The sequence below is a fragment of the Rhopalosiphum padi genome, chromosome 2, assembly GCF_020882245.1.
Source record: "Rhopalosiphum padi isolate XX-2018 chromosome 2, ASM2088224v1, whole genome shotgun sequence".
Lineage (NCBI taxonomy): Eukaryota > Metazoa > Arthropoda > Insecta > Hemiptera > Aphididae > Rhopalosiphum > Rhopalosiphum padi.
In genome coordinates this window covers 34369011-34393677 of record NC_083598.1, presented here as the reverse complement: position 1 = coordinate 34393677, position 24667 = coordinate 34369011, and the positions used below count along the sequence as shown (strand labels likewise).

The 24667-nt window shown below is 28.4% G+C and overlaps 2 protein-coding genes across 3 annotated transcripts in view; one reads left to right on the top strand and one right to left on the bottom strand.

Moving 5' to 3' along the window:
- The window catches only part of LOC132922659 (rho GTPase-activating protein 20-like), a 220929-nt gene that overhangs the window by 64886 nt on the left and 131376 nt on the right, over nucleotides 1-24667 (top strand). For both annotated transcript variants that reach the window (XM_060986286.1, XM_060986288.1), the window contains 2 exons: nucleotides 911-980; nucleotides 1240-1342. In XM_060986286.1, coding sequence (XP_060842269.1) covers nucleotides 911-980; nucleotides 1240-1342 — 173 coding nt within the window. The remainder of the gene's footprint in view (nucleotides 1-910; nucleotides 981-1239; nucleotides 1343-24667) is intronic.
- Nucleotides 4061-7144, bottom strand: LOC132921723 (location of vulva defective 1-like). Its single transcript, XM_060984895.1, has 3 exons — nucleotides 6565-7144; nucleotides 4333-6024; nucleotides 4061-4104 (listed from the first exon to the last, which is right to left on the bottom strand). The coding sequence occupies exons 1-3, from the start codon at nucleotides 7046-7048 to the stop codon at nucleotides 4061-4063; spliced, it is 2220 nt and encodes a 739-aa protein (XP_060840878.1). The 5' UTR covers nucleotides 7049-7144.

Below are 24667 nucleotides of genomic sequence, written 5' to 3'. Positions count from 1 at the left end.
TATCTATCGATTTCAGGAACAATCTAAATACTGTGCCATATACTGACATAAAATTATAACTTTTAGTCTATACGATAATCGATTAGCCAATTTCATTGTTTCAATACTGTACAAGTCCAAAACTGTGCGAGACATTTAGTATATTATAAATATTTACTGATAAATAGAAAGAAAATTCTAATTAAATGTTATGTAATATATATATATATATTCTAACACACATATTTTCTGTTGTCCAAAAAATACTAAAAACTTGGTAAAGAATTAGAATGAACGAGAAACAGTTGGGTGGTTTGGTCTTGGCTAATACATATAAAGAAATGTGATCTGGGATATTATTTTATAAACAATATAATATAAATAAAAATATTGAAAGTTGACTAGTTGATCTAGAGGTATATCTGAATTTTTTTTTTAATAAAGTTTTCCTGACAAAGTAATCTAACTTATTGACTACAGTTTTTTTTTAGCAATTTACAATAGTGAAATTTTGTAGAATACTTTTATTAGTTGCTATTCAATTGAATATAATATGCAAAAACGAAATACCTATATAATATACATGATTAATATTATGCAAGAAATTTTGGCCCGGAAATTATATTATGTTCTATAATTATAATATATATTTGTCAACACTTATTATAGTACTAGTAGTTACTATATTAGTATAAAATAATAATTAATAAATTCAAATTTTATACATTTAGAATATTAAAATTAATGAACATAAAGCTTAACACATTATTTTTTACTAACACTGTGTTGCAAAATGTGTATCATTGTATCAGATATAGAATATCTGAAAAACCATAACCTTTCTAATGATTTTTTTATAGTATAAATTCAAAATGTTCTTGTGATTTATCACTATTTCACTAATATTAAACATTGACTGTTTTGATTTTAGGTAGCTTATTTAGTACCAATTTCTGGGATCATTATAATGATTATCAAGACGTTCACCGACATGCTAAAGAGTAAGTACATACAATGGTTTTTAATATTAATAAGTGCAAACTAGTAAATATAATAATGTTAAGTAGGTAACGAGAAATGTACCTACTTAACAAATGTAAACAGTGAATGTCTGAAAATTTGCATATAAATTATTTATAAGCTTATATTTATTTAATAATACATATTTATGCATGTAATAGAATTAGTAGATAATAATAAATATAGATATAGACTTATTGTATAATTTCACTTGTTAAAATATTATTCATTCATTTGTAGGTTGCTGCGCGAAAAGTCAGTGTTGGATGAGGATTTTGTAGCGTTTTGCGTGCAAAGGAAAGGAGCAGCCAAAAACTCTTTGCTGCACATAATCGATTTTCCGGTAAGTGCTGCCTCATAAAAAATTAAAGTTAATAAAAATGTAGGTTACCGTAAAAATTGTATCATTATTATGATATGATATTCGAAATATCAGATTAGCGTTCTTAAAAATGTATATATATATATATATATATATATACGATATATAACGTAATAACAATAGATTTACCTGTATAATATTATACGATACCGTTAAACACAATTTAAAAGTATAAAAATGTTTTATCGTGAATACCTACAGTAAAAAAGTATATTATTACTATTACCTATTGGTTTCAATTGAATGATTATGATGACTGCGACCATCGGATGTACAATATATCATCTATGGGCATATGACAGCATAGTGTTGAATATTATTAATTATTATTATGCAAACGGTTTCTTCGTCACAACGAGCGTGAAGTTTCCCCTCCCTTCTGCCACTCTATGATGTCATCTACGCAAAACTTTTGCACACAAAACATCCGAGGACTCTAGGACAATCGAGTCCACGCGGCACCTCCTTGCGACATATCTAAAATAGGGTCAAACCACTACATCTCAAATGAGTTGTCCGCCGATTTTATATCATAATATTTATCAGTAATAATAATATTTTAACATATTATGCGTCAATTGACTAACAACGTGTAATTATAAAGTATATGCATAATTATAGAATTTTATCAAGATACGGAAAGGAAATTTTAGTATTAGATTAGTTTTATTTAAAACCATGAAGCACTATAAAACAAAAAAAAAATAGAAATATTTTTCTACTCTATACGTAAATTATTTTTTAATCAATGGAAAAAAGCTAAATTAATTCAACAGTTAAATCAAACTATAGTAAGTTCTTAATTAATAATTAAAAAATTAATTAACTAGTCAAGTTAAAAAATTAAAAATAAACAAATTCCTCAACTTGACTTTTCAGTTAATTAATGCTCACCATTGATGTAAGTTTACTGTCTCGTACTCTTGTATCGGTAGGTACTGTGTATAGTAGTAAGTGTTCACATACGTACATAGGTACGAATTTACAGCAGTAATAATTAATCGTCTTTATGATTTAACAGCCGCTAACAATGAACTTAAAATAAAAATCGGAGAGCTTTTTCCACTGTGTAATAATTATTAGTAGATTTCAAAAGGTACCTTGTCTTTGATCTGATATGTTAAATTCGAATTTAATGATAAATCATTGAGCGATTGATGCCGAAATGCCCGATGTAGATGGGTGATTTAGCAACATCTTGTATTTTATTTATTATAGCGTTTTCTTCATTAGGTAGGTTGAACCATTGAGCTTTTGGGCTTTTAATGCTTTTATAATATACAGATAAGCGGTAGCAAAATATTGTTTTTAAAGGTGGCCGAGAGATGGCGTTGTAATAATAAATGTTTTGAGCGTATGTAATTGTGAAGGATTATTATTCGTTTTTCGGTACTATCATACACTATCATACACATATTCGGTACTATAGACATCTAGCGTGTGATTTACCTGTCTACTACAGTGAATTACCGATATTGTATATAATATAATATAATATATGTTCAAACCGCCATACCAGTTGCTAGATGACCAAAATAATTTGTTTTTCTCCCGAAGACAAAATGTATGTTTTCAAAACAAGCATATTTAAATGGTATTTTCTTTTGTTTATTTACATTGCATGCTCAAAAGAAAAAAAATCAACATAATAATTTATTATACTTATATGTTTAATTATAAAATACAAAAAAATAATAGAAATAATAAAAGTAAGATAAACAAAACATTAAGAAATTAATGCCTATTTGAGAACATCAATTAAAGGCGACCAGATTAAACATAGGTATATATTTTTGTGACAGGTCAGTGGTCTTTAATATGTTACGTAATATTATGTTTTATTTATTTTATTTTATGATTACTCATAATTTTTTTATTATTCATTTTAACTAGTAGGTATAAACAGGTATGAGATAGGTATATTATGACTTTTTTTTTGTTTATACAAAGTGAAAATTAACAAATGACATAAATAAATTATAAATAAGTATATATTTTTTCAAGACATTTCTTTATTATTATCCTCTTAGATACAGTACTTACTACTTCTTGAAATACATTATTTCGATATATTTATTATTATAAATTAACGTATGCTATACTTAGTTGTTAGTCTAAAAAATATATGAAAATAACTTGTTTTAATATTTATTATAACAACATGATTGAAAATATTAAATACTCTTTTTATTTATGAGATATAAATTTTTCTACGTTAAATACATCTTGAATATTTAATTATTATTGCATATATGCACACAAAATGTGTACACTATATTACTACAATACTACATATTTATATTTTTTTGTGTGAATTACTATTTGATATTATGACTTAGTGGGAATTTATGTACTTAATAATAATTATAAATTCAAAACTTTATTTAAAAATTGGTTGTACATAAATTTGGTAATTGATCAAAAAAATTTAAGGAATATTTGCTTTCTATTATAAAATTAATTTAAATAATTTAATATAGTTATATAACTATCTAAACTTAAACATATTACTTTTTTATTCTTTAGATTATCAAATGTAAACAACAAATTATATTATTAAAATGATGTGTGAAAACCAATAATATTTGGTATAAAATTAACACATCAATATTAAGATATCATATAGATAATAGACATATATATATATAGTTACCAATGTAATTTAAAAATTTAGTACATTTAGAGCTGCAAGTTTAGTCTAACACAAGTATACATTTTATACACTAAAAATTAAACAAACAATTCAAATATTCAAAATGTAATTCACTCTTTTTCTGCACATCTCAATACAATCTGAATATTTCATGCAAATCTCACTAACACTAATAATAATCTCTAGTTTCGTTATTACTGAACAATGTTAATAAATTCAAATACTTATTCATTAATATCATGATGAATGTATATATATATATCCCATAAATCGTCATCATCGTTTTCTGATGATTCACTTTCATCATCGGAACTAGTGATTTTGGTCATAGATTGAGTAGAGATGTCTGCAGATTTTATAGTTGAAGATTCAGCTACAGTTGTTGATTGATGCACATTTGTAATATTAGTTGTGGTCATAGATTGAGTAGAGATGTCAACAGATTTTGTATTTGAAGATCCTGCTATAGTTGTTGATTGAGGCTCATCTGCACTACCAGTGGGGATCATAGATTTAGAAGAGATATCTGCAGGTTTTGTAGTTGAAGAACCAGCTACAGTTGTTGATTGAGGCACACCTGTAATATTAGTTGTGGTCATAGATTGAGTAGAGATGTCAACAGATTTTGTAGTTGAAGATACTACTACAGTTGTTGATTGAGGCACATCTGTAATACTAGTTGTGGTCATAGATTGAGTAGAGATGTCTGCAGGTTTTGTAGTTGAAGATCCTACTACAGTTGTTGATTGAGGAACATTTGTAATATTAGTTGTGGTCATAGATTGAGTAGAGATGTCAACAGATTTTGTATTTGAAGATCCTGCTATAGTTGTTGATTGAGGCTCATCTGCACTACCAGTGGGGATCATAGATTGAGTAGAGATGTCAACAGATTTTGTAGTTGAAGATCCTACTACAGTTGTTGATTGAGGAACATTTGTAATATTAGTTGTGGTCATAGATTGAGTAGAGATGTCTGCAGGTTTTGTAGTTGAAGAACCAGCTACAGTTGTTGATTGAGGCACACCTGTAATATTAGTTGTGGTCATAGATTGAGTAGAGATGTCAACAGATTTTGTAGTTGAAGATACTACTACAGTTGTTGATTGAGGCACATCTGTAATACTAGTTGTGGTCATAGATTGAATAGAGATGTCTGCAGGTTTTGTAGTTGAAGATCCTGCTATAGTTGTTGATTGAGGAACATTTGTAATATTAGTTGTGGTCATAGATTGAGTAGAGATGTCAACAGATTTTGTAGTTGAAGATCCTACTACAGTTGTTGATTGAGGAACATTTGTAATATTAGTTGTGGTCATAGATTGAGTAGAGATGTCTGCAGGTTTTGTAGTTGAAGAACCAGCTACAGTTGTTGATTGAGGCACACCTGTAATATTAGTTGTGGTCATAGATTGAGTAGAGATGTCAACAGATTTTGTAGTTGAAGATACTACTACAGTTGTTGATTGAGGCACATCTGTAATACTAGTTGTGGTCATAGATTGAGTAGAGATGTCTGCAGGTTTTGTAGTTGAAGATCCTACTACAGTTGTTGATTGAGGAACATTTGTAATATTAGTTGTGGTCATAGATTGAGTAGAGATGTCAACAGATTTTGTATTTGAAGATCCTGCTATAGTTGTTGATTGAGGCTCATCTGCACTACCAGTGGGGATCATAGATTTAGAAGAGATGTCTGCAGGTTTTGTAGTTGAAGAACCAGCTACAGTTGTTGATTGAGGCACACCTGTAATATTAGTTGTGGTCATAGATTGAGTAGAGATGTCAACAGATTTTGTAGTTGAAGATACTACTACAGTTGTTGATTGAGGCACATCTGTAATACTAGTTGTGGTCATAGATTGAGTAGAGATGTCTGCAGGTTTTGTAGTTGAAGATCCTGCTATAGTTGTTGATTGAGGAACATTTGTAATATTAGTTGTGGTCATAGATTGAGTAGAGATGTCAACAGATTTTGTAGTTGAAGATACTACTACAGTTGTTGATTGAGGCACATCTGTAATACTAGTTGTGGTCATAGATTGAGTAGAGATGTCTGCAGGTTTTGTAGTTGAAGATCCTACTACAGTTGTTGATTGAGGAACATTTGTAATATTAGTTGTGGTCATAGATTGAGTAGAGATGTCAACAGATTTTGTATTTGAAGATCCTGCTATAGTTGTTGATTGAGGCTCATCTGCACTACCAGTGGGGATCATAGATTGAGTAGAGATGTCAACAGATTTTGTAGTTGAAGATCCTACTACAGTTGTTGATTGAGGAACATTTGTAATATTAGTTGTGGTCATAGATTGAGTAGAGATGTCTGCAGGTTTTGTAGTTGAAGAACCAGCTACAGTTGTTGACTGAGGATCATCTGCACTACCAGTGGTGATCATAGATTGAGTAGAGATGTCTGCAGGTTTTGTAGTTGAAGAACCAGCTACAGTTGTTGATTGAGGCTCATCTGCACTACCAGTGGTGATCATAGATTGAGTAGAGATGTCTGCAGGTTTTGTAGTTGAAGAACCAGCTACAGTTGTTGATTGAGGAACATTTGTAATATTAGTTGTGGTTAGAGATTGAGTAGAGATGTCAACAGATTTTGTAGTTGAAGATCCTATTACAGTTGTTGACTGAGGATCATGTGTAATACTAGTTGTGGTCATTGATTGAGTAGAGATGTCTGCAGGTTTTGTAGTTGAAGATCCTACTACAGTTGTTGATTGAGGCATACAATTGCAGTGACTAAAGTATTTATTGAATAAGTAACTTATATAGTTACTGACTGCATATATTGTTGAAGTTTTGGTAAAAGATTCATTTGTAGTATTTGGTGTTACTTTCGATAGTTTTTCATCGCCCCTAGAATGATCCATATATTCTGACAGCGTGGTGTTAGGTAAATCTGTAGTTACTGACATGAAATCATTGTTTTTTGAATGCTTAATGACATATCCTGATGTTAGCGTTATGATGATTAATAGGAATGTAAATAAATGAATAGAATACATTTTTGTAAAAAAAAAAAAAAATACAAATATGAAATTAAAATTTTTTGGCTAAGAATTATATGCAATATTAAACCAGTTTATTTTAGAAAATGTTAATTTAACCATATAATGGTTGCAGATAGTTCGATATTCTTAAATCAGTAGTCAATGTTTATTTAAAAAATTTATCTTTAAATCACGATTTATAATTATTATTACAAATTAAATAAAACACTTATGATGAATTATTCATGAGCCAACCAATATTAAATAATTTATATAATTAATATAAATATGTTACTTACTTATGAACAAATAGTAGTTAAACGAATTTAGGTAGAAGTGTGTATTGGTTTGGATTTCTCTAACTGGTTCACGAATAGAAATAGCACTAGATTGAGTATAGTAATGTACACTTCTTAAATAGGTACTTATGGTTTATTTTTACCTTATCGATATGAAATAAAATATTTTCTTTACATTATTTAGTTAACATAAATTGATTGTTCTTGGTAAATGATTTTTTTTATAACTGTACGTGTACAAAATAATAGCTATAAATATTTTAAAGAATAAATACTTTTACTATACTAATTTAATTTGACCTGTAGCTATAAAATAATAATCCTTATCGCAGATCATGAATTTCATATAATTTATACTGTTTAAAGTACCTATATAATACCTTTAAATATATGGTAGGTAATAGGTATACGTTATAATAACTGAACAGTAGTCAATAATGCATGCTTAAACATTTTTAATATAACTTGTCACAACTGTACGAACAATTTAAATAAAAATTACCTACGCGCTTTTATATAATAATTTTATTTATGTCGAATATAATAATCAAGTGCTTACTTTTCTAATGGCATAGTCTCTACTCTTTACTCTCTTATAATATAAACTGTAGAGTGTGCTTGTTAACATTATTGTCTTGTATTGAAATACAAGGTTGATAAATACTAAGTGGTAACTGATATAATGACGGTGTCGTTGGATATTATAATATTATTTATAAAACGGTAAAATAATTATTTTCAATCACCTATGTAGATAATTTGTTACTTCTAATAATTTGATGTTAGACTAGAAATATAACGTATAATTGGTGATGCAGCTAATCAATATAATAATAATAATATTAATTGGAAACGTTTTGATTAGTAAAAGATGAAACCAAAAATTCAAATAAAAGTGTGTTTGTACATACGTCGTCCATATATTTAATTTACTTAAATATAAAGTATAAAATATATTTACATTAAATTGAATAAATAATAGAATAATAATATACCTATTACTGTAGTATATTAGTTAGATTATTTGTTTTGTAATTATTATGCCAGTTTTATTAAAGTTATATTCTAGGTAATTGTAATAATATATACAATTTTAAAACATTAATATATATTTATAACATTCAGGATACATTTTCAAAAACACACAAACAATTTTGTTTTAATATTTTTTAAACCTTTACTATAAGTGTCTATATACTATAAGTGGAACTCACTATAACAATAATTTACGTTAATGATAATTGTGGTTTCTGTAGTTCTATAACAGCTCAATTTTTATACCTCAACTTTTTTTTATTAATATTTATTGATTTAAGCTACAAATGCATAGGTATTAGGTACCTATATACCTATACCTAGTTATATACGTCATAAAATAGGATTGATTTGTTACTTTTATACAACTAATTAATTTTACATATAAAAACATGGGTTAATACTTTTAAATAATTTTATGTTTCAACCAAAAATATGGTAACTTATAACCAAATGTATTCTGTGTATAATCAAGTGATGCGTGTTCTAGAAATGAGAATTATACCGCAAACAAATGTATTCATAAATTTACCAGTAATCCAGTACCTATATTTTAAGTAAATAACGTAGATTTACGTGCATTTTTTTTTTAGTTTTACTGGTTTTAGTGAATAATAAATAAAAAAAATTAATAATAATAAAATAAAAATAAATAATTAATAATATTACTAAATTTACTGAGCTCACATCTACATAATAACGCTTATAATTAATAATACAATGTGGTTGCAATCCTTAAAACGTCAGAGCTATATAAATTTCCTATAATAATATTTAAATTCGTAGAATTTACTATGGTTAAAGCTAATAAATAGTTGTTAATTCTCCATTATGAAACCATGTTTCGTAGATTTTTACGTCATCAAATTATCAGAAGTCAGACCTAATAATTACAAGACGTGCCTTAGTATTTTATTATATTATTTTACTATTAAGTTTTTTTCATAAATTAATATTATAGAGAAAAATATGGCAGCCTATTTTCATATAATTCATATTAAAAACTGTAGGTCTGATCAATACTTATACTAGATAATTTTATCTTAAAACTTTTTAATATTTTAGTCTTTTTTTTTTTTATCAGTTATTTTGTAGGTTTCAGTAATTTTATTGAAGACACGGTTATTTTTCATCTAAATTTCTATTTTTTTTTTAAATTAGCATACAAACAATGATAATGTACAATATTATAGGTGACAAGTGAACTTGTCGTCATTGAATCGTAAATTAATATACAGTAGGTATGCACTATTCATTGTACTATAATAATCATTAGTCATTACTAATCATTGTACAAATACTACATGCAATCTTAATTCAGCTATAATTAAAACGAAAATTAAGAGGACACCTGCATGTGTTATTGTGTTGTCTCTGTCTTATTAACGTACATTATAACAAATTTTCGTTCAGCAGAATACATTTTGTGATGTTAGCTTTAATATTAGAGTAAATTTACCTATTATCAAATTCAAAGCTAAGAATATTATCTAGACAATAACTTATGCTTTTATTGATATTATTATTTTAGAGTGAATTGTAGGCTATGTAAAATATTACAACTTTAAAATATTCATAACTCATTTTAAAATGATAATTTCAATAAAATCATATGTCATTGTCTAGATATATTCTTACCTTTAAATTTGATAATAGGTAAATTTACTCTAATATTAAAGCTAATATAACAAAATGGATTCTGCTGAACGAAAATTTGCTATGATGTACGTTAGTAAGATAGACAACACATGCGAGTATGGCGTCCTCTTAAAAAAAAATTATTCTATAACATACAATCTTAAAAACCTTTGATATATTTAGTGTAGGTATATGATATCAGATATATCATATATATAACTATTTAAGTATTCACTATACTTGTTATCGGATAAATAATATTATTAAATACTGTGACAGCAGTCTTAGGTACGTTTAAATTTAATAATGTATTTGAACCTATATATATTATATATATATAAACTAAATAATAATAATATGTTTGAGTACATATACTATATAATACGTACAGGTACCTATAGGTATAGCCATATAGGTATAATATATCGAGTTTTTCAAGGTCTTTTGGTCGTATTCTCAAAAGTCATTTACCCGTTATCGGTATCGGCGCCATAAATAATGTATATAATATATAAATGCGATTGATATTGGTGAGGCCAATACTATAGAAATTCGAGAACGCGTAACCGACACTTGGAAATAAATAACAAAACTCGGAACGATGTATAACATAATAACGTTTCGTAGAGAAGAAAATAAAATGAAAGAGTGTGGACGCACATAAGGCACACACACAAACACAATTCGTATTTAATGAGAGTCGACCTGTCCGGTGGGCTAATATAATGTATACACATTATTATACATATATCTATATACATTACGCATAGTACATATATATACGGACGCGTGTGCCCTATAATTTTCTGATCGTAAAATACGTTGCCGACCACACGACGAGGATGAAACGCTAGAAACACTGCATAGCTTAAGTGACGAGACAGGCAGTGACGAAGAATAAGTCTGTTGAAAATGATCCCGTCCTCTCGTTTAAACTGTCCGAATATTTGTGTTATACCTCTCTCGGACCACATTATAATCGTCTCGTAAATCTTGTGAATACGTGATACGCGATAAGTTTATCCGACGGCGATGCGCTCTCCCGACATACGATATCCTTGATCGCGTGGACTTTACATGAAACTATTATGACGGTTTTTTTGACTAATTTTTTTTATCCATCTGGATTTCCTACGTCAATACATCGCACACTTTCCCCTCGTATACTTGCGGCCCATAGTATCAATATTACTAAGATGATTCACACCACAAGAAAATACTTAAAAAACATTTTATCTCAAATTCTAATCTTACATGTGTGTAGTATTGTATTGTATTATAGAATCCTATACGCGACCTTCACAATATTATATAATCGATAAAAAAAAAATTTGATTTTTGGTAAATAAATTGGATCTGGATATTTGACAAATGACAATAAATCATATTGATTAAATTATATCACATTTAAAATATTTAGAAACTTAGATAATAATTAAAAATTATACTGCAATATAAAAGAATTTAAAAAATATTAATAATTTATTGGAATAATGTTTAAAAGAGTTAAAATAGTCATCGTATTGAAACTTATATAAATTATAGATAAAACAATCATATTCAATAACGGTGAGTAAAAATTACATTAATGTGCAAAAAAACATTATTTTTCTACTTAATCTACAGTTGATATGAATATTTCCCTAACTTTGATCACAGTTTAAATATTACCAACTTAAAAATCCTAATGGGTTTGATAATAATGTCATCTGTCGTTGAACACTATATGGTGATGAAAAAAAGTTTTTCCCTCCTGTAAAAATGAAAAATGGGAACACCTATTAATATTTTATAAATTTATTTTATTATTTAGTTAAATTGTATTCTAAAAAGTATAATGCTATATTAAACCGATTGATATAAAAGGTCTATCAAAACATATATATGTAATCAATTATATTCATAATATAATATGTAGATTATAATTATTATTTATTTTATTACTACAGACATCTAGTAATTATGAGTTTATGAGTTTACGACAATCAAAATATTCAAAATCATGATCATATAATTTCTACTGATAATAACATTTTGTGTTAAAAACATATGTAAGATAAATTACACTTGAAATATAATTTTGGCAACTTCATACCCTCTACCCCCGCAAACATTTACCTAGTTATACTCACGAATCGCAAACGTAAAAGACGAATGTGTAAACTATCTGGTTATTCACCTTTCTCGACACGGCGTATGTAGGCAAGAGAAGTTAAGAATCTAATAATAAAAATAATGTAATGTCTTCTATTCTCTGTCGTACGTTTGGTTGCGTCTCGTAAGCTCGGAGGCACCGTATTGTTATACGTCGTAAAAGTATAATTTTTAAATGATAATATTATAAATTATAATCATTGGGATTGAATTTCAATCAACTATATTATTTTTATGGTAAATAGTTCGCGTTGTACTATACGTACTATAATAATAAAGACGCTGCAATGTTCTCATTTACACTCATTTTATAATTTGTCCTGCAAATATTGTGTACCAAAACTGAACAATTTTTATTGTTTTTAGAATTTACACATTAAGTCTCGACCGACGTATTATTATTACATTATTATAGCGTCGCAAGACCAGCAAATATTTGGACAACGTTGTTCGCAAGGTCATCCGCTATACGACGAAAGACAAATCGGTTTATAACGCCTATTCTATAATTCGTATATTATAATATGCACATAAACATTTATGTGTTCATATTAATATACTCATATTTTATACTCACACAAAAATATGATTTAAACTTGCGAGAAAATGAATGAAAATAAAATAATAAAACAATCTTTAACAACCTAATTTTACCTCCCCTTCACGGCAGAGCTGAATTTCAATGCATGTACGATATATGCGGTTAAGTAAAAATGCTCAATTATAACGTATGTTACATAAACGTTCACTTCTTAAAATCATAATAATAATATAATTTAAGTGCGGGCAAATAAATATGTATGTAGGTAATTGGCCATGTTCGCGTATTACCTACACATAAATAACAGTAAAATATAGTATCACATGTCCTTCACCAAGTCGATAGCAATGTATCATTATAATATTATGGGTAACATTCTACAAACCTATGCGCGGTGTCTATAATGCCTATACCATACATATTATAATAATGTCGCACGTACCCACGCGAAATAAAATTTCTGCGATAAAATAAATAGGAATTTCCAGGCGTGGATAGCAAAAACTGTTATCGAATATAAAATAATTAATTAAATATACAATCGAGGCTCCATCTTTGCCGGCGGTGTCGGGTTTATCTAAATTTGTCCGTGCACCTCATCGGTGTAATTTTCAAACATATATTATATTCGCTTGTCGAAAATGGCAAACGGCAGCATATATTACATTACACATATACACCGTGTATAATGTGTTATATGTATATAATATGTGTTCTGTTTTGAGTAGTATGTTATTGTTACAGTGTGCATAGTATGTTTGTATGTTATAGTATAATATGATAAAATATGCGACGGACAACCGGCAAGTGGTATATAATGATATGCTCGTCCACGGCGAAAATCATGTGTAATAGGTACCTACCTACATTATACGCTTGAGAGAGAGATACTTATCGCAAGACAATAACGCGTAAACGCTGCACGTCCTATGTATATAGGTACGCAATATTCATATAATATATTAGTGTTACGCTAAAAAGCCCCACGACGGGCGTATATGTTTTCGATACATATATTTAGGGCATGATTTAAATTTTTCCGCAAGTCTGCAGCTTCGATAAGAGAATAACTCATCATGAAGTAAACCGAATGCATAATTTTTCAATAAAACACACATATATGCACAAAATACATATATATATAAGTTTAGTGCTTGGCGACTGCACGTGGGCGTCCTAGAGTTTTGAATCGTTTCGGGGATGCATTGTTGCGGCAATCGTGTCCAGCGTGAAACAATCGCATTATGTTCTACATATTTACATATTATTGTGTATTTCTGTATATACGCTTTAGCATAATGTAACACGATAGTGTATCGTTTCGCGTGCACCAATAATAATTCATTGGTCCAAATACGTATATATATATAATCGTCTAGTCGGCATGCTATATTAAATATTATGTACCGCACTTATTTATGGGCAAATTTGGTAACATTTCGTTTTAACAACGTATTTTCAAAATAAAAACCTGTTGTCATAATATTATCGCGCATACAACGTGGTGGCACAGTGAAGATCAGTAATAGGTCGGAGTTGGTGAACAGAATGAAATACATTGTGCAGTCATATTGTTATTTGAGGGTTAAAAAAATATTAATAGCACTTAATAACATTTTCACGAGTTTTAAACTTTTATCATTTCAACTATTTTTAAGGTATATTTTATTAATATATACGCGTATATCAAACGATATTATAATACGTACTAGTGCATATTATAATAACATAATGTCATAATATAATAATTTTAAATTTATGCATTTATGAGATTATAAATATTTGTTTGCACCAATAATAACGAAATCAAATTTACGGCAGCCAAACGGGCCATCGTTCGACGAAGCGAATAAAATATTATTGGACATTTACCGTTATGATAATACCTACGCCATCGCCATCGCCGCTGCATGTCCACCTACACGCGAGTACGCGACCTATCGGGGGCAAAACGGGATGTACCTGTATAGACGGCGACGATGACGAGTTTGCCTCTCAGAAATCGCGTGACACCGTACCGCCGCGGTTCGAGTCGAAATAGATATTATAATATATAGGTATGTGGTTGTGGTGTATATTATATTTTTTAGTTTTCTCACTTCTCAACCGCAGCTAGTATACTATTCTTCGGTTTCATTTACACCGTTATACTTGTTTAATTTCGAATTATTTTTTTTTCTACTCACATTTTTCCCCTCTATAATTATTATATTACCATCGTTATTATATGGTCGTGGTCGTCACGTGGTCGTTGTCGTGTTTTGTTTGCAGTCCGACCAAGAGACAGACGAAATCTCAAATATTTCTCCATTCTTATAAGCTGTATAATATATTTCATGGGCACCGTGTAATTCGGAAAACGTTATGTGTGTATATATAGTAAAAAATAAAAATGTACATTCATATATACGTGTTGTGTGTGTGTGTGTGTGTGTGTTTTGATATAATTGAAAAGACGTGTGCCGTCCTCCGTATAAACCGACTGTGACTAAAAAAATGTAAAAATATAATAAAATACAAACTATCTGCTTTGAAAAATACCGTTGAAACGTTATTATTTTGACACCTAGTCGTCGCGGTCGCCGGTGTTTTTTTTTTTTTTTACTTTCGTCTGCCGCATATTATTATTGATGTAATAAAAACTGTATATATTATTATATTTTGTAAAACGATTTGGTTTTTATAATATATACATACAACTCTGTTGTGGTACCAATATTATACAACAGATATAAATATTGTGTATCTAAATAACGTCGAGCAAGTTGTTTTTTTATTAAATTGAAAAATTTTACGTTCCAAATAGGACTATAGGTATCGAAATGTAAGGAAAAAAAATTTGACGTTTTTTCAACGCACTACTAACTCTAATCACCTCTGTACGTAGGTACTTATTGTAGTTTACAATACTCGAAAATACAGGACTACAGATACCCATTCGTATTTTTTTTGTAGGGGGGGAGGGAGTGTTTTGACTTATGGAAACATTTTTTCTCCGTAAATATTATTATAGTTTTATTTCATCACGAATTCATATCTATTTAAAATATACCTTATAATAATAATATAATGTATTATATTATAAGTGGTAATTTTTTTGTAAAAAAATCTTAGGATTGCTACTTAAATTTTTGATTATAATTATGACAAGAATAAAGTATAAATAATTTGACTGAATAAATTAAAATTAAATTACACTTCGATTTAAAAACCTTAATCTCACAATATTTAAAGTAGAAGTCTTTTTTTTACTACCAATTCGTTCAATACTTGATTACTTTTAATGTAATTCTTCCGATTGATTGATAACACGGCTAATGCATTAAATTTAGCTTTTTCCAAAGAAAACAATAACACTATTCAATTTTCAAAGTAGTTTTAAAATATTTCGTCATTTATCAACAATATTTTGCAACACTTCAATAATGAATAGAACTAGAAAAAATTGAAAGGGTTAAACCTCAGGACACCCTACTCTTAAATACGTCACTGCTTATTTGGACCAAATAATATTACGTGATATTCCCCATGTTATATAATAATTGAACTCGTGAACAATTATAATTTTTAAATTATAAGTAATGATAAAATATTAGCAAATAGTAATTGTAGTTGTTTGGGTATCATATATTATTCAGGATATTTTTAATGATCATTTTGAGTTAATGACACTGAATTATAACACCATATTCTATAATAAGTAATAACATTTTTTATTATATTATTATAGTAGTTATACTATAAGAAATTTTCAAAATATTTATACCATGTGTTATGTGTAAAAGAATTAAGTATAATGTATCAATATTATATTCGAGATTTCCTGTATCTGTATTTATTATACATCATGTATGGAATTACTATAATAGATAAATAAATACGAGGTTTAGCATAAATCGAACTAATAAATCTCACTACACGGCACACGAATCGCTGACCGACTTTTGACACATTTTTCTTCTTTCGCCAGCGCATTATATAATATATTATAGTAAGGAAATATCTGAACTGTCAGTGAAACCGAAACGGCACTGCATTATAATATATTATATATATATATATATATGTGTGTGTGTGTGTGTGTATTTGTGCAATACTCGCTGAGTCTTATCATAATATTAATCGGGAGTGAAACATAGACATTATTATGCATAATAGGTATATATAGCAATGACAAAAACGACGAAAACTACGATAATCGTATTATACACGGGTACATACATACATACATACATACATCAAGATTTTAACATATATAATTCTTTATACATTTTTTATAAACACATAGTATAATAGTATTATAAATACAATGCACTCGTATTAGGTTATATACTACCTGTCCACCAACTTACAACCAGTCCAGTACTACCATACCGGATCTAACTATAATAACCGCGGGACAGTGTTTATATATTTTGGGATTATTTTTTATATTTGCGATGTATTTTTTACACGACACGCTGTGATCGATGACAGGGTGGGCAAAGTTTGTTGATCGGCGACCGTCGTTTGATCAGACATGAATCAATTTGCATAACACACATACATATTGTATACTGTTTATGTTGCACCGCATCGCTACACATGCCTTTACAAGGCACTTATTGCTCGCGTATAATACTGTAGTATATCATCAAATCATTGGTTTTATATCTATAACATAACATATTCTTCAATGGCGCAGAAGTTATTTTGTAATTAAAAACATGTGAAAAATCGCTGTGATTTTATCATGTTACCTATGTATAATATCTATGTTTTAACATAAAAATATGTGCTATATATTTATTTGAATATTTTTTCAACAAAATCCAAATTATTTTGTTAATTTATTCATTAAATTATTCTTGTGTTATGAACTTAAAGCTTTATAATAGAGTACTTGAACTTTGAAGTTCCGTCCCTGCACGTTTTTTATACTTCAACATATGTCGAAGTCGTTCTCAGAATATTACAGCAACATTCATATTATTATTATTATTATACATAATATAATATATGTTTCGTAATTTTGGAAAACGGATATTTTAGAAGTTTCAAGTATAAATAACGCACATGTGTGTATCGCCTGATGGTGTTCTGTGTTTATAATCATTTTATTTATTCATACTACACTATTTTAGGGTTTGCCAATCAAACTACTATATAAGTTATGTTTTTTTTCTCCATTTAAACACCTCGCTGCCAAAAAGTGCGGAGGAAGAAAAAAAACACACTCAAAGCCACCGCTCGTTTACTATTTACATTTTTCTCACATTAAGTAGGTATAATACTATAATATATTTTAATACAAATATTATAATAAACACATTTTATGCATATTGTTAAGAAGAATACACGAGTTTGTATACACTAATCGTTTAACCTAGGACAAGGAAGATTATTTTATCAAAATGAAAACGCATATAATAATAATATATATGTATAATATTGTGCGTATGGCAAATGGAATAATATGATTTTAAAAGTAGAACGTTATGATAAGGATAATTTATTCACACCTGTGAACCTTATACGGCTTAACTTAATATGTAAAGTTAGATTTACTGTTTTTTCTTCTTGTTGTTTTTTACACGTTATAATTGAGTTATTGAATATACATCATCGGGCTTACACGAAAGTAACATTAACGGCTGGATATAAATTGAGCGTTTTCGAAAATCTGTTTAAAAATTGTTTACTGATCTACGATAGAATGAGGTTGGTAGATATATATATAAATATTATTTTTTCCTTACTTATTTCTCCTAACCTCCATAGTCCATCTCACATAATATATGTTTAGAGTATATAGGTACCTATGTGTCTTAATACTCGTAATATTAAACTGTAAATTATAATTTATAAACTTCAAGTATTATACTAGTATTATAATATAATTAGAATACTCGTTGTAGATAGAAGCAGTTCATGGTTTTATATTTAAATTAAAATATTTAAAAATTATCAATTATTATTACAAAATAAAGTAAATTATATAAATATTTAAATAGTACCTTCTGAATTACGGTACAGCACATGTTTATATAAATACATATTATAATATATTATTATCTCGGTTTACATGTCATGTATTTTATATTTTGTAATATTGTGCATAGTATTTTAGACCACACATGCTCAATATGTAGACATTGAAGCCTGTATGAAATATGAATTGTGTATGATTTCACCTTATACTATATGGTGGCACTGATAAAATAACACAACATATTATACAGAGTAATCTGTTTTACGATGGCTTTAACCTTTAAACGTTTAAACAGACTATAAAATATTTTTTTTCTATTCGTCACTGAGAAATTAGCCAATTAGCGTTAAAACTCTCTTTTTTAAGAGTTCGCATCTAATGTGTTATATTATATTAAGGGAAATTAATAATAATTATTTACAATAATTTACTAATAATATTATTTAACAATATAACATCAATAATTCTTTACAATGACTGGAATTTTATAAGATACTATTACATATAATATTGTATAGTAACATAATATATATAGGTACATCCTAATATATATACTCTAAATCTCAGGTTTAATCATCACATACCTTCAAACTATTGAACATACTTACATTAAGTTATATTTTATAATAAATAAATATGATGTATAGTTATGCCATTTTAGCCATCATGCCAGATCAGTAACATTAATCGTCAAACACTGTTGACTTTAAACACTAACGCGCAATAACAAAAATATTATTATTATTACCTATTATGATTATTATAATATGATAAACACTTTCTCTGTAAATACGTATGTGAATAAATTTAAACATAAACCTTTGTTAGGTCTTATAGTAGGTACCTTCGTTTCAAAAACCATTACTATCGATGATTGATTATCTATTATTTACTTTTAAAAATTTATTTATTGCTTATGGTATTTTCACTTTTAATATATACAAACTTCGTAAGTGTAGAATTGTTGAATCGTTTTTTTTTTATCATTTTATTATCCTTAAATATTTTAAAAACGTATACAATTAGAAATTGCCTAGGATAATTCAAATGTACAAAAAATATTTATTATACTTTATATACGTGTATAATGTGTACATATTATATATTTATATTCCTTTATATTTTTATGAAATCCTTTATGTATTATTCTACTATTTTTGTATAAGTTGTTTTTATTTACGATGTATTTACGATGGACACGTGGTATAGGATGATAAACAATTTCCGCAAAGAACATTATTATGAGAGAATTCGTATAATTGAAAATTATTACTGTATGATTATATGTTATTATCATTATTTCTGTATGACTCGTTAGAAAATATTAAATGTTTTCTATAATGTCACAAAAGTATAGTCTCGCTTAATTACACACTAACAAGTTACAGAAAGTAAAAGACAAATAAGATTTTTTGTACAATAATCATTATCTTGACATTAAATTTCCACCTTTTTTTTTAAACCACAGTACCTATGGTTATTATTACTATTATATACATTTTTTTTTCGACCGGTATAATAATACGGTTCTTTCGAGAATTAATTTTTTTTTTACTATACAAACATTGTTTAAGTCAGTTTAAAACTAAATAGAGTGAAAAAAAATGTAAGCAATAATTGAGGACTATATTAATGAGCGACTACCGTCGCACACGACTACAAATTCGAGCGTTGGCTGTGATAGCGTCACTGCAGACAACGCGTTCGTTGGGCAACAGGAACGAAAACTTACGTACCCTGAACGGTAATTTAATTATGATTTACCAACGTACGTTATTGTGTTGTACGTTTATTATATAAATCTCACAATATACGTTACAGTATCGCGGGGTGAAAAGAAAAACGAGCGTGTCGGACTCGCGTATGACGAATAAATATATTATCGAGTATCTAGTCTATAATCTTAGTAGGTAGTTGTGGATACCTTTACACAGTAAATAGTTGCATAAACAGAAAACATTATGAATATAACGAAATATTTTTATGTATATTCAAAATAATAATGATCATATTTACACGTATATAGTATAAAATATTATAATATATTATTTTATGACACGATAATGTACAATACGCGCGTGTAAACAAAAGCATATTATCTATGGATCATGTATAATAATATTATTGTACCTATTACATTTTCGTGGAGCGTGCAGCAATGGGCACAAATCGCAACTCTGTTTTCTCGGGAAATATTTCCACAACATCACGCGACTGCCGGCCGCCATCGCACGTAGGTACATATAATATACGGATAATATTGTATTATACCTATACCTATGCGACTATTCGATAGCACGTGCAGAAGTTCACTTTTCCGTGGCGCGCGCGTTCATTGTTGTCGGAAATAGCCTGTCACCTTTATGAATTAGCAATATCGCCGACGTACTATATAAAAAATATAGAAACGCATATGTGTGTGTGTGTGTGTGTGTGTGTGTGTGTGTGTGTTATATTATATTGGTACAATCACGTATATATAGTCATACAGTACATATAGACGAACAAGCAATCACGCGTGAGAACCAAAATATGACTTTAATGTGTAATGTATTTACCATATATGATATATACCTATATATTATATTACACATGAAATTAAAGTTTCGTATTTATGTATAATATAGTATACAGTATATATATATATATATACCTATGCTGACATACTATACATTGAAGAGTATTATTCGTGTGATTGAAGAAGATATCGACCTATATTATAATAAAATATTTATTATTTACACTATGTTTTAAAATATAAGAGTAGCTGCCATTAACCAGGCAGAGAAAGAAAGATTATATAATTGGATAAAAAAAACAACGCGTGAAGAACTCTAGGGAATGTTGGAAATTATCGTATTTCCAGCAAACGCGTGCTTACCTATACCTACAATACCTGCCCACTCTAAATCTAAACTTGTTTGGAAAATATTTTCATTTACAAGATTTTGAAATAACTCCATGTACTTAAAAAAAAAACCAACAACCCAACTACTTGCTTATAACTACATACCTAAATACCTCGATATATATTATACAGTCTCTGCGATAAAAAGTTAATAATTGTTTCGATTATGGTGTGTAAGACATTTACTGTCATCACCTATCTCAACACTTATTGCAGCACTTTCAATGTACAATGTATAATAATAAGTATTTAGGTATATAATATTTTATTATGTATAAAATGAATAAGGAAATTGTTTTCGCCTACATCTAATAACTATATTATTATGTGTTATATTTATATGTATACGTCACGTAGTATACATATATAATTAGAATGAGATCAACTGCCGTAATATTATAATATTAATAATAATATTATTCTCTTCATTATTCAATATATAATATAGTATTGTGACAAGGTGAAATCAAAATACGTTTCTAATAACACTGCTAATACTAATCAAATGGACTATACGAGTATATAGAAGATTTAATCGAATTGAAAGTCGATTAGCAGCTGCAGTTCGAAATAAACTCAGAAATCACCATCAATTCGTTTACATTATCTTTATACGGAAAACTGGTGTGTTAAATTCATAGAAAAAATACGAGTATATAGGTAGTATATGGGTAGTTGCAATATTATTATAAGCATATAAAAACCACAGATTTCTATATTGTCCAGAATGTAGTATAGAAGTCTGTGATAAAAACGTAATGTACCAATTAATTATCAGCAGCATACTATAATGCATAAAATATCGACAAAGGAGATTTTTATAGAAATGCATATTAGTATATTAATTATATATATTATTTATATACCGGTCGTGGTTCTTGTCATGGCTGACTTTTTTAAACTATGTTTACATTTTTAATTCAAAGTGAATTGGTTACATTTTCAAATATTCATTATAATACATTTTTATAAATTTAGTCGGTGTGAAATCGTTATTACGAAGTAAAGGTACAAATCAGTGACATTGAACTGGTGCAACAATATAAGGTAGGTATACTACGGTTACAGAGTGTGGTCCATCCACCACCCTTGAACGGTTTAATTGAATAGTTTAATCTAAAGTTTAATTTATTCATTGCATTATTATGAAATCTTGTTAATATTATGATAAATTTAACTGAAGTCGAATCCTCTTCATCCATTGAATTCATAGTTGCATTTTCGTTTTACACATATTAAGTAGATAAATAAAAAATAAAAATCAAATGTAGCGCTATAAAATGTATCGTTATATACTTGTGTCCACAACATTGTATACTGCACACCGTATAGTATATAATATGGTACATTGTACATAGGTACCTATATATTGTATATATATATACAATATACATATAATAAAGTTGGTTTTATACGACTCGATAAAAAAATTAAAATTTAATGATAACAATAATAATAGCCACTCTCTACTGGTGTGTATGGTGATTTTCTTCAGACCAAAATATATCTTCACTCAAATACCTGCAGCGTATATATATATTTATATATATTATACATTATATATACGTATATAATTGCCATGGCGGCGTTGGCGACGATTTTCCGCGGGCACGCGCGCGCCGCCCATCACCACAGACAGTACGTGCGGCCGCGTCATCGACGAAGTATCCGATTTTCGTGTCCTATTGTGTGCGACGCATACTACCTATATAACATAAATATAAATTAATAATAATAATAATAAATTTTCTCCTACGCGGAGTTGAAAAAGAAAAAAAAACCGACGAGATGGACTCTTCTTATATATTGTCGACGCGAACACTCGTAACTGTAAGATTATTGTATAATTATATACATTGTTGTTATTGTTGTTGCTGTTATTAATATTATTATTGTTGTTATACTCACGTATAACACGCGTTATATGCATATAATGAACAAAATCAAATTATCGCCAATCAAAAATTTTGGATACTCTGTGCAGCATATTATTATGACCGCGGGCAATGTTCAACATATAATACTATACAAAGGAAAAAACACACTGGTAAGCGACTGTGCTACTATTCATAATATTATTATAATAAAGTATGTACAATGAAAACTTTTAGTCGAAACCAGACATAATCGTTAATTTGATGGAAAGGATTGGTCATAAAGTATTGGCAACCGCGAATATTATGCTTCATAATACAATATTATATGTATATATTTTAAACCAGTGCAGGATATCAAGTTTTTGTTATGAAAGATATAATTACAATATTATACATACGCACTATAATATATTCCTTTTACCTATGTATGCCTATATAGGTATATTAATTTTTTTTTTATATATTACAAAAACTTATATCCACGTTACGCAATATTTCTAAATGAATATTTCCACATAAAAACCGTACGCCCAGGTAAATAGAGTACTTCACAATATTATTATGGTAATACGAACACATGTCGCATCCAGTAAATATATATATATATACATTTGATAAATTGCAATTATATAGGTGCACGTTAAAATATATACTTGCAGTATATAATTAGGTTATTATGTTATAAATCCCATAAAGAGGCGTTCGGTACCATCGCGCGTCGGTACTAATAAGCCGGGCACGTTGTATAGGTAAAGTTTTACTAGGAGGTCAGAGCAGATTTTGTTCGTGTTGAATATTTTATTTTGAAATGTAATGCAGAAAAGAAACGAAACTGCATAGTGGGTATTTGCGGCCATATAATACCTATATACGAGTCGTAAAAGTGTAAAACCGACGAATCGAAGCCCCACAAGTTGTAATGTGACGTGTATTTCGCATTCCGTATTGACGTTTTCAGTATATTCGACGTCAGACACGTTCGTATCCACAAAACTTGTCAAAGGTATACACTATATAGGTATACTATATAGGCATGATATATAGTATTATATTATATTGGTTCAGTCATGGTTACAACTTATGGAGGCACATTATCAACTATAATACATATATAAACTTAACATATGTATAGGTAGAAAAACGTAGGGTAATAATAAAGTCTATGATAAATACCTATGGTAATACACGAGTACTAAATCGTGTGGCTTTTC

Coding starts and splice junctions, on each gene's coding strand:
- LOC132921723 (XM_060984895.1), bottom strand. CDS start 7,048: ATGTATTCTATTCATTTATTTACATTCCTATTAATCATCATAACGCTA. Junction 6,025..6,564: donor TCAATCAACAACTGTAGCTG/GTTCTTCAACTA, acceptor CAACTGTAGTAG/TATCTTCAACTACAAAATCT. Junction 4,105..4,332: donor CACTAGTTCCGATGATGAAA/GTGAATCATCAG, acceptor TTTAATTTTTAG/TGTATAAAATGTATACTTGT.